Raw genomic sequence first — 12991 nt, forward strand, 5'->3', positions numbered from 1 at the left:
GGATTGGAGGGATCACTTCTGAGGTTTATCTTACAGGGGTACAAGTGAATCTTTCTAAGAGTAGAATGTGAACATTTTAAAACAATAACTGAGAAAATGACATGAAGGCTGTGTTGACCAGTTTGATGGAAGTATTTTGGATTGGAAACCCCACACTGTACCCCAGAAGTGCATTAATGTACATAGTTACTATTCAATAAAAAAAAAAAAAAAGAAAGTCACTGTGACTCAACCTAAATTGGACAGTGTGAAAGAAGGAACTGTTACAAGATGCAAGCATCTTTGAAGAGATAAACAGAGAAGATCCTCAGATTTTAAAGTTCACCCCAGAAGGGTCACCTTTGAAGGGTCTAGGAAGTTCAACAATGAATGTACTGTTAGGGGTTAAACTGAAAGCAGGGAGATTACTAGGACTTGGCATAAATTATCCAGGCAAGGTAAGGTGGTAACTTAAAATACAGTAATGTGGGATAGATAAATGCGAATGTATTCTCAAGGTAATTGTAGGGTGAATACACGTATCACGTCTGAGTTGCATAAGGAGACTGAAGGAAAATTAGGGCTGATTCTTTGGTTTCTGACCAGGACAACTAAGTGAGAACACAAGGCAATAGGAAATGAAGGGGTGACTTAGTGCTGGCATATTAAATTGGAGACACCTATGCAAATACAAGTGTGACTCTTCAGTAAATAATTGAGTTTAGAGGCAAGACTCTCAAGAAATAAACTTTTTAATAATTTATCCTAACATTTCTAACTCAACTCTGTAAGTCCTAATAAAGTTATAGTTAGGATTATTGTGAGGATGTTCCTTTCCAGCTGTAGATGCTCAGTGAAAACCACAGAGATATTCAAAATACCTACACATTGGGTATGTGCATTTCTACAAATTGCATCATTATAGGCACCAGAAATTTAAAAGTACAACACTTCCTGATGAAATGTAAGTGGATTTACATTCTTTCAAAACCTACAGTAATAGCTGTATAGTGGAAAAGAAGGCAGCTTTTGTCAATAACTAAGTTACCCCCAGAAGGCAAGCTCCAGTAATTATAATCAACTATAGAGAAGTGCAGGTGAACACTGCACACTTCCCCAAGAACAAGTAATATTTGAATTTCAAATTTCTTCTATGAAGATTAAAAATATTCAGTGTGCTCATCATTTAACAAAAGCAGCTACAGAAAGGCAAGTAATTATGAAGAGCTGAAAAACTTGGGGATATCAAATTTTAATGTCAGAAAAAATTAATTGGCATTTATCTGCACCAGTCAGTAACTCTGAAATCCACTTATTTAGGTTCTAACTAACGTCATCCAAATCATCTATCACCAAGGTCTATATGTATAGAGGTCAATCTAATATTTTTAATATTCTGATCTGATTCAATTTAAAGTTTCCTTTTGAATTACAAGAATGAGCTTTCAAGGTTTCTGGACTCATGCGTTTCAAGTAAGGTTGAAACACCAAAACCAATTCTCAAGAAAGTTTTAGATGTTGAATAAGTGTGCCTTTAGGTAAATAAACTTCCTTCTTTAAAGCTAAAAAAATGATAAAATTTGGTGTTTTAATGTAGCAAAAAGCTTGTTTCATTTTCTTACCTACTTCCCAATGATAGATGTAGCTGAGAGTGCTATGTGTATATTTATGCAGGCATTGTGCTAGGTATTCTACATATGTTATCAATCCTATTTCAACAACTCTGAAAATGCGTACTGTGGGTGACACTGTGTGACAGTGATGGCTAACAGGGTGGACTATCTAGGTTCACCTTGGGGTACCACCATTTATTAGGTAATGTTGGACAAACAAGTCAGCCTTTAAATGCTTCAATTTTCTTATGTTAAAAATAGGAGATGTTATAGTATAATGTCATTGGAGTTTTGTGAAGATTAAAATAAATTATTTATACTTATATAATATAGTTACATTATACCCTGTTCATAATCTCTCAAAATGTTTACTATTATTACCATTATCAGTGGCAGTAGTATTAGCAGTGTTTACTGTTAATCCAGTTTCACATAGAATTAACTGAGACCTATGGAGGCAAGTATAGACTCCAAGGCCAACAAAGTTAATTTAAGTGGTACACCCTGGCCTAAGCCACAGTTCCACCTCAGCCCCACCCTAGGCTAAGTTCTTCTGGAGTATGTGTTGAGTTTGCTTTGTTGAATAAATAATTTAAGCAAAGCAAAGAGGAAAAGAAGAGGATTATGTAGAAGAGACAGTGTGATATCTAATTAAAAAAGAAAACCCATGAAACTAAAACTTGACTCTAACAAATATTTATAATATTGAAGCCAATGTCATAGTGGCAGCATTATTAACGTAATACTAACCTGTGTCCTAGATGTCTCTCCCACCTCAGCTGTGTATGTAGATACGGTGGGCAGAAGGGACCTGTGAGGGCGCTGGTGAAACGCTGGTAGGGGGGACTACTGAAGATGTGGCACTTCTACAAAAAGGAGTTGTTGACATCTTAAAGAACATTCCTAAGAGGCTAAGTAGAATATGTACCCTCACATAGTTTAATTCCACAAATCAGTTAGAACTGTGAGTGTAAACTGATACTTAATGATGTTTGAAAATGTTCACTTAATTCTCTTATTCAACATCACAATTGAGATCACAGCTACTCTGATTGGGAGGAGAATTGGTAAAGAGGAAGGGGGAATCCTAGCACTAGGTACAATGTCCCCCTCCAATAATTGGCACTAAAGTGCCAGTCCAAAATACCAGTTTTCACACTCAGCTCTCTGTTAAAAACTTTCCAACCTGGCTACTGACAACAGTGCTGTGCACATCCCACACGCTAACTGAAATGGATGACTCATTATTTTCTTCACATGCCGTGTTTCCACATATTTTCAGTTTCTTGTGTTTCAATGTCTTCCTCCTTCATTCTCATTTACTGTAATGCAATCTGTCTCAGCAGACCTTGTTTAAAGTTCATGTCTTATAGGAGATCCTAACTGATCCTCTAATTGGATAATCATTTAGATCCTTATAATAGTTTTAATTCATTTCTGTGACTTGATCAGTAATCACATAAACATCTAGGTATTGGCGTTTATGTCATTTACCATTTCAGCTTTTTCAACCTCTTTGGCTTTGCATATCTGTTGTTTCAAGAACATGTGTTAAATGAAAGAAGCTATGATAGTTTTAGACACCAAATGCCTTAGAATAGGCAAAAATCTTTAAATTTCAAAAGGGTGAAGATGCTTACTGAGAGCAAGGGCCATCAGTGTTCATGTGAGTTCATTCTAGGAGAGAGAAATTCAATGGGTAGGAAATCATGCTATGTAGAGATCTCAAGTTTGTGCCATATTAGAAAAAGTTTGCTGTGATCCATGAGTGATTTTGAAGTATTGAATTTTTGTTTGTGACATAAAATTTAGAAAAGATGAATTTTTTTCTTTTGTAATAACATTTTTTCACATTAGGGTTAATGTCTTAAATAAGAAGAAGATTATTCTCATATTCCAGATATTCAAGAGACATCTCTTCTTTCTTTTTTTATTACATTTTTGTTTTTGATTTTATTTTTGTCTTTTTGTTCTATAATACTTAGCATCTGAAATAACGTTTCAGTCTCTAGTTTCTAAAATACAAAGTATGTGAATAAAGAAATCTTACCAGCTTTGTTTCTAAATCTATCCTTAGTTTTTAAGTTAGTGCTATGCTCATAAGCACTCAAAACATTGATTATTGTTATTCTTAGTAGCGGCATTTTTTAAAATCAAATTTTATTCAGAAAAAACTGAAATTGTTTCTAAACAAATTCCCAATTTCTAAAGTAGTGTTTGACACACAGGAGATATTTAATATAAATGTATTGAATAAATAAATGGATTTCCGGGTTGGGTTTAAAACCATAGCACAATGGCATTCTCAAAAATATTGTCTTCTCTAATATATGAGCTATATAAAAATGTCATTTCATTCTGTGAGGGACTCATAGTTTTTGATCTGTTGTTAAGTGTGTCTAAGTATTCAGGGTTGCTTTGTGAACAAGTGCAGAATGAATTAATAGGAAATCTTCTCTAAAAAGAAAAATGGTTTATCCAGGCATTCAAGAACCATTGTTTCCAAGGCAGCTCAACTGATGATGGAGCGGTAATTCTATTGTTTCAATAGTTGTAAAAATTTGCCATGAGGATTAATTCTTTATATGTAGATAATGAAATATACCTACCTAATAGGCTGTCATCATTGCAGGTGCCATTACTCAAATATTTTCCTTCTGGGCACACACAGGTGGCCCCAGAAGGATTCAGCAAACATAGAAATTCACATGCTAAATCCAAGCATGGATTGGGTACTGATTAAAACAAAACAAAGGAAAACAAATAAATGCATGAGTATGGATACAACAGGTTTCATAAACACAAAACCTGTAAAGAGAAATGATTAATTAGCAATGCTGAAAAGAAATCACATCTAATTTCTACTGGGAGTATCTCATTTCATTGTTAATGTTCTCTTTTATAGGTGAAAAGAAGTTGCTATACCATTCCCATCACTAATGAGAAGTTTGTCCTAAAATAACACAGAGAAGAAATTATTCTAATCTATACTTTTGTTATTCTTTCTGGAGATTACTAATTTATTGGCAAAAAAACTTCTTAGGATCCAAAGTTCAGTTTGGTGCTGTGCTTAAAAATAAAGCCTACTGAAGTCTTTAGAGGTCTCTCTCTCAGATATCCACAGGACTGTTCACACAGAGACAACTTCCCTCTAGTATTTACACAGGCTTCAAATCCATATATAGTTGTCTATTCAAAGCATAAATTAAAAAATGAGGTTCCCCCCCCTAAAAATCAAGTTTAAAATGGTTTCCTATCCATCAGGCAGGAGTTTGTGTGCATATGTGTGTACCATACATATTTTTGTTAAATATCTATCCAATCAGCATGCTTTCAGTCATAGCTGATCCTTGCCCTTTACTAGAGATTATTTTATTAGTGAGAAAAAGGAATAGCACCTAGATATTTGAGCTGATGACTATGAAAATGGCTTTCTTTCTGAAAGCCATAACATAAACACTACATAAAACATAAACATAAAGTCACTACATAAACATCTATTATATGTAAGGCAGGGTTTTATTTATTAATTTTATATGAATGTTGCAATATTCAACTATGAATATTGATAAAACAAAACTAGGAGAGGAAGCATCTTCGTATTAACCTTGGAATCTTATATGTGAGATCATTGGTAAAGAAGAAGAATATTTTAGATAGAATTTCCATTTGTTTTTGGAAAATTATATTTTATTTTAATGTTCCAAAACTGATTTGGATAAATATCAACTGTTATCGTTCTAGATAATTGCATCAAATAGGGTAAAAATATCTTTTTATTTGTCATAAAAAATTATAAATAAATCATAAGCAGTTTCTTGAAGAGTGAACTGATTATTTTTTTCACTTTGTTCCTCATTGTTTTTGATGGCTGTGTTTGAAACATATTTCTCAAGATAATTACCTCAATGATTATCCACTCTTTTCCACGAGGAAGAGTAACAATATGTCATAAACAATGCATTAGAAAAAACATACAACTCTTAGAAGAGTTCTCCTAAAGGACAGAATGATGATAACGCTATGATAGTTACTTGTTTGTCAGTAACAAGAATCAAAATGGCTACCAGTGAATTCCCTTAATTGCATAGTTCATCTAGAGACCCACCAAGTTTTATTAAGATTTTTAGAAAAACAGCCAGCCGTGGTGGCTCACGCCTATAATCCTAACAATTTGGGAGTCCAAGGATCAGGAATTCGAGACCAGTCTGAGCAAGAGTGAGACCCTGTCTCTAAAAAATAGCTAGGTGTTGTGGTGGGCACCTGTAGTCCCAGCTACCTGAGAGGCTGAGGCAAGAGGACTGTAAGAGTTTGGGGTTGGTGTGAGTTATGACACCATGACACTCTACTGAGGGAGACAAAGTGAGACTCTGTCCCCAAAAAAATCTTTTTAGAAAAACAGAATGGGCAATTATGTATAACACAATTAATTTTAATTAGAACAAAACAAAGCCAAATACTGAAAATTTTAGTAACATTATGTCATAAATGGACACTTTTGCATTGCCTATAACTGGTAATTTGAAAAGGCTAGTAACGTAAATAAATGTTTTTTACAGGGGTTAAGAAATCAAATAGATAGCTAAAATATATATTCTGTTAAGGGGTATAAAAAATTTCACCAAATACAGATAATTGTATAAAATACTATACTTACAGTCTAGTTGTTTATAACGATGAGATATTAAAACACCTTTTGTTTTATCAACATCTAATGACAGGTACTCTACTGAACCATGGCCAAATTTTTGCACTCGAAATACACCATTTTTAGGTCCTGCTCCATATATATAATCTTCAAAAATATCAATCCTATGTGGATGTAACAAACCTAAAATTTTTTAAAGGTGGGGTTATTAAAGTTATAATATATATACTCAGACTTCAAATTAACTAAATTTATCCAAGATCATACAGAAAATCAGAATAATTTGAATGTCAGAATCGGAATTGGAATATTTTTGGAACTAACTGTGAAGTTGTCAGAATTAATTTCTTGGGTAGGGACATGCAAAATATTATACATCTCACTCAGAACATAAAATAAAACCATTTCCATCATTACTTTAATCATCTTCGCCATCGCAAAGCATTTGGTGGTAGTTTTTATTTGTAATCTTTGCTATACAAGTAACAAGCAAAAGAAAACCCTATGAATAGACAAATATTATTTTTAACACAAAACAAGCAGTTCACAAAACTCAATTTATGTTCTGGTTGAAATCAGTCATCAAATCAGATCACATGAATGACAGATTTATTAAATAATCATGAGTTGATTTTAAAGACTAAAATGCAAAAATAATATTTGACATTATCACTGTCTGTTCTAGAAATGGGATAATGAAAAGAAACTGTCACTGACAATCATTCATATGAGTACTCTGACAAAAAATAATACTAATCATCATTCTTCACATTTTATAACTATCATTTTAGGAGATTTTATCAAAAGAACAATTGTTCTAACTTTTGTAACTGAAATTTGTAAGACGTAAATGTCAACATTTCTTTTACTAATGGCTAGACATTGTAAAATGTAAAATTCCTTTTATATTTATGTTTTTCTCCAGTGTTTCATGAAAGCAAAAAGTACATTTAAGCTGAAATAGATTAGCTTTATTATAATCAACTGCAGGAATGTGGTTTCTTTTCTATCTGGGGTTATTCATGCAAAACCCACACACATTAGGCAAAGGCACCATAAAAATTAAATTTAATTATTTTTCTTTCCACTGCCCTGTTTTTGTTAAAAAACAGGACACAAATATACATCCAGTAAATACAAGATGCAAATATAAAAACATAAAGAGTACATTATGAACAATTTGTGGTAAAGTCGTTTGTGGAAAGGACTTGAAAGAGGGCAAGGAAAATGAAACATAAGGGGAAGAAATTAGAATCAGCAGAAAGAACTAAGACGGCAAGGCAAGGAAAGTCAGAGACACGATAGGAAACTGGAAAAGGAGAGAGTAAAAAATAAGATGCAGGCAGAGGGGGGATAGAAAATGGGCGCAGCAACAGAAGAGCACAGGTAGTTGCTGTGGTCACTGATGGTAGAGTTAAATTTGCCTTTTTTACATACTGTTTTTCACATAGATAAATGTATGCTTCAGTAATAACAATTATTACCATGACATCTACACATAATAACTCATTTTCTGCCTGCCATCATTGCAATTTGAAATAAAAGTTAGGTTCACAGGTGCTGATCTTCACCACTTAAAGTTGCCTGCTCATAATGGAATAGCCGCAGAGGCAAAAGAATGAAATTATTTTCTGAATCTGGGCAGCAATGGCTCTTGTTTGTCCATGTCAAGAAGCTTTTCTGCCCTGCTTTTTTTTTTATTGTTGTAGGAATGAAAATTTTAATTAATAGTAAGAGCTGTTAAGTTGAAAAGAGAAAGAATTTAAGGAAATCCAGAATGCAAAGCTTTCATAGTTATATTTTTGAACTATTATTTAATACTCTCAATAACAAACAAAAATGAAAGCACTTCACAAACCTTGCTTGCTGCTGACAGAGACTACTAAATCAGAGCCATCACGTAAAACACTGCCAATAACAGAGAGCTCAAAGTCAGCCCAGTATATGCGCTCACCAAAATAATCCACAGCTAGACCTGCAAAACAACACACACAAATAATATGCTGGAATCACACCTATGGTGCATAATGCAAGGGTACATGTCGGGTCTATTAGTATAGAGTATAAATGTCTTAACACAATAATTTAGTGAACAAGACAGGTATATATTAATCGGTGTGAAGTAAGCATTCTTAATTCTGTATGAAATCCCATAAATGCATTAATGTATGCATGATTTATGTGTTTATGATTTAATAAAAAAATTTTAAAATTATGTTTTTGATTTTAATGTATAATTATGGTTAACCTTTTCCTGTAAGAATCACAGAAGTTTCCTAGTATACATCATGGTACTGTAGAAATAAGAAAAATTGAAATAATCCTTATCTCAACTACACACATTCTGATTACACAGACTTTAGTTAATAAACTATAGCAAAAATCTTACTTCACATAAGAAAAGCTACTTTAACTATCCTTTTGAACCATACTAATAAGTATGGTTTCTTAAGCATGGTCATTCTCTAATGGACTTTTCCATGATATCTCAATTTCTGTCTACCAAGAGCAAACTGTTTACTTAGGCTACTTATCTAGTCACTATTTATAATGATTTGGAGTAATTAATTGCATTTGAGTCTCTTAATGAAGGTATAGTTCTCAGAATATAAGAAGCTCATGAACTTAATAAGAAGACATTTTCACCCATTTGTTGTTAACCTACACTATTGTTGAGTACCTGTGTACAGACTGACGTTGAATGTGATTAAAGATTGATGTTTACAGTAGAGAATAATGAACAGCAAAGTCCTCTAGTGGCACTTTATATTCTCTGAGATCACATGTCTGCATTTTCATCATAGATATGTCTCAGTAGATAACAATAAAATGGTTTTCTATTTGTTTAATTTAATTTTTTTATTTCATAAGTGTGTTTGGAGTCCAGTGAGTAGTTTCTTTCATTTTTATTTCAATTTTATATTGATATAAGGATACAAATGATTAGGCTACACTGTTTGTATTTGTTAGGTAAAGTCCAAGTTGTAGTTGAGCCCTTCACCCAGGAGGTGTGCCATTTACCCCTACGTTGCGCTCGTTAGGTATCAGCTTACCAAACCCCTGCCCATCGCTCCCCCATTTGAATGTAGTTGTGTTTTCCTCTTGTGTGGGCATGTAGTTATTCATCTACAGGTTTTACAGTAGTGTTAAGTATAGTGAATACTTGCTTTTCCATTCTTATGATACTTGGGAGGATGTTCTGAAAATACATCAATGTAAATACAAACGATATAAAATTTCCATCTTTTTATGGCTGAGTGGTATTTCATGGTATACATACACCATAATTTATCCATCCATTTGTGAACTGATAGGCACTTTAGTTGTTTTCACATCTTGTTGAGTGTGTACTGATGTACTGAGCTGCTATAATATTTTGAATGCAAATGTCTTTATGGTAAAATAATTTTTTCTTTCTGGGAAGATACCTAGAGATGAGATTATAGGATTAAATGGAAGGTCTTCTTTTAGCTCTTTGAGGATTCTCCTTCCATACTTCTTCCCAAGAAAGGTATATTAATTTGCAGTCCAACCAATAGTGTATAAGTATTCCCTTCTTTCCACACCTATGCCAGCATCTGTGGCTTTGGGACTTTGTGATGTGGGCTATTCTCACAGGGGTTAGGTAATATCTCATGGTGGTTTTGATTTGAATTCTCTGATGATTATGAATGATGAGCACTTTTTCATATGTCTTCTTGAGAGAAGGCTCTGTTCATGTCTCTTATCCAATGATAAATGAGATTGTTTGCTCTTTTCTGGCTGATTAGTTTGAGTTTTCTATAGATTCTGGTTATTAGCCCTTTGTCACATTTGTAACATGCAAATATATTCAACCATTCTGAATGTTGTCTATTTGCTTTAATTGTTGTGTACTTAGCTGTGCAAGTGCAAATCATCAGGGTGACAGCTAGTAGTTTCTGGCAAAAACATCCTCAATGCATAGAGTATCTTAAAAAGTAAATTTCTTTCAATATAGAACAGTAAGATCTATGATAAATTCTGTAATAAATTTCACTACTAGAGATTAATTATTGACATTGTCTTTAGATATGAAATTATATACTTTGAAAGTTCAATGCAATTAAATACCTTTGGCAGCTGAAGAGCTTTCCTAATCAGAGTATTCTACATAAACAATATAGGAATAAGTGATTGTCAAGGTAACTGAATGAAAGGTATTTTTGAATTTGTGCTAAAGTTACATTCCTGTGTAGGTGGATTGAGACTTAATAATCCACTAAGAATGAAAAAAGTCCATGATGAAAATCATTTGCAAATAATTTTTCAGTTAAGTATGTACATCTGGCCAAATGTTATCGAGCTAATTATAAGTATTGTTGCTCAAGTATAGAGATGTACTATGCCCAACCAGCTTCTCAGTAATGACAATTAAATCAGGTGATCTATGCTTTACTAGTTTCTACTGAATAATAAATTTGATATTTGGAGTCATGTTAAGAGTCAGGCTTTTACATTTTCATGTATGAGTAATATGAAACATAAAATGATCCAATTTCTTGCTGCTACCATTAAGCCTCAAAATAATTGTCTAAGAAGGGCCGAAAATACTTTTCTTTCTTCTCTACCAATGTAGTATAATAACGAAGTAGATAAAACAAAAATATACCACCAATAAAATTGGTTTATATTTAAAAATATTAAATTTGGTAATCATGAAAAAGAATACAATAAATGTGTAATCCAATTTGATTAACAATATTGTTTTTCAGAGTCAGCAGGAGTAGAAAGTTCTCAGAAGTATCAGATATTGCATTATTTGTCTTTGCTCTTCTAAGACATACACATCTTTATCAGCTCTGGGCACATACTGTACTATTGGATTGAATTACATCTAGATTTAAAAATTATATGGCAAAGTTTATCGATGAGTGCGATTTATATTTCAAAAAATCCACAAATCAATGATTTTGATTTCTTCTTAAGCTCTTTAATAAAAAAGACAGTCTTTTAAATTAAAAAGGTAATAAAGGAATCAACTAACTTTTCTTGTTGTAGAGATGAAAGTCAAGTTTATATGAAAGAACAAGTTCATGTCTATCTCTAAAATAGCACATCTCCTTTCTGACTTTAATAAAGAACCAATAATAAAATGGAAAAAAAATCAATTTTCAACAAACTCTTATCTGAACTGAGAAAGACAAATATTTGGAACCACATCACTGGAAGTACTGAAAATTTTAAACAAAATGCTATACTTGTTTTAATCAAATATAATGAAAGCACAATTTGAAAGGTTTATAAAAGATAAAGTCACAGGCTTACTAAGTTTTAATGACACATGATAATCATGTAGTCATTTCCATAACATCTCTCATGATAACAAGACTACAATTACATTTGGGGAATTTTTAAATCTCACTGTTGTTGAAATCTAAAATTTTCTAAGATCCACTAGTTCCCATATTTTTGTTATATTCTTTAAAAAAACAAAAGGTAATGGAGAAAACAAAATCTTATGAGAAATGGCCATAAGTACCCATGTGATACTAAAGAGAGAAGACTTAGAGAGAGCAATATATTAAAATCATTGTTTTTCAGAAATAAAAAGAAGATTATGTATATTCTGTTTTAAAGGAAAGCCGAAATCTGTAAAGTAGTTATAACCAGCAAGTGTGAAGAACCATATTCTTGATTTAAGAAGTGATATAAAAAGCTGAAAACCTGAAGACATTTGCCACTACATCAAATTTATTTTAAAAAATATTAAAAGTATTTTTGAGATAGGTTAACTACTGGTATTCTTAGATTCAAAACAACATTAAAGTCATTTTTCTATATACATACTTTCCCATACATACACACACACGTATATATTTATGACAGTAAAATAAATGTATCAAATTAACATCAAATATTTCTAAAATTTCTGTCCTTTTTTTAAGTTAGAGACTTTTGACAGCCAAGGACAAATAATTTGCTTCATGAATCAAAGAATTACAACTTGCCCAGGGCCAAAGTGCAGTTCTTTATTTTCTTAGAAATTGCTGCAAGTTGGCGTAGATGGCAACATAAATAAGCTTCTACATATTAAAGAATATGGTATTTAAATCAAGCTCCTATAACCTTACATACTCCTCTACTGGAATGTATTCTTATCTGACACATATACATGGGGCACTGCCCTTGTGCCATACACTGCCAGGTTCTAGGCAGAGAGTAAAGGACAAAAGAGATCATGTTCTGGCTTTCATAGCCCAAGTCACTCAACCACCACACAACTGAAGAAGAAGTAAGTTTCTGCTTCTTGTGTAAATATAGTGTCTAATTTTTTAAATTGTGCCATTTGAAGACCTACATTATTCAAATCATTCCTTCAACCAAAACTGTACAATGATTCAATATTGGCAAAAATATCACATCTAAACACCTTGGCATTTAAGATGTTCTATTCTCAGCTCATGTGGTGTCACCCAACCTATCCATCCCTTCCTAAATGCACCATGACATGTGACATCAGCAGAACATGCCATTTGTTCCACATGGGAGCCCTTGGCTCAGAACACTATTTCATTTAATATAGTCCACATGATTTTATGCTATCATTATCCCTTAGTTTGAAAATGATAAAACCAAAGTTTGAAGATAATAAATAAGTTCATTTCTGAAGTCTCACAGATTGTACATCATTCTTGGGATTCGAAACCAAGTATATCTGACTTCAAAGTCAGACCTACAAAGTGTTCTCTTTTCTTTTCTTTTCTTTTCTTTTCTTTTCTTTTCTTTTCTT

General features: G+C 32.7%; 1 protein-coding gene across 1 annotated transcript in view; it reads right to left on the reverse strand.

Moving 5' to 3' along the window:
* The window catches only part of LRP1B (LDL receptor related protein 1B), a 320398-nt gene that overhangs the window by 78896 nt on the left and 228511 nt on the right, over positions 1 to 12991 (reverse strand). Inside the window, exons 38-40 of the mRNA XM_003794393.2 lie at positions 8099 to 8215; positions 6250 to 6423; positions 4202 to 4327 (exon numbers count right to left, since the gene is read on the reverse strand). Of these exons, the coding sequence (XP_003794441.1) occupies positions 4202 to 4327; positions 6250 to 6423; positions 8099 to 8215 (417 nt within the window). The remainder of the gene's footprint in view (positions 1 to 4201; positions 4328 to 6249; positions 6424 to 8098; positions 8216 to 12991) is intronic.

Source organism: Otolemur garnettii, unplaced genomic scaffold, assembly GCF_000181295.1.
Source record: "Otolemur garnettii isolate 467f Iridium unplaced genomic scaffold, OtoGar3 scaffold00080, whole genome shotgun sequence".
Taxonomy (NCBI): domain Eukaryota; kingdom Metazoa; phylum Chordata; class Mammalia; order Primates; family Galagidae; genus Otolemur; species Otolemur garnettii.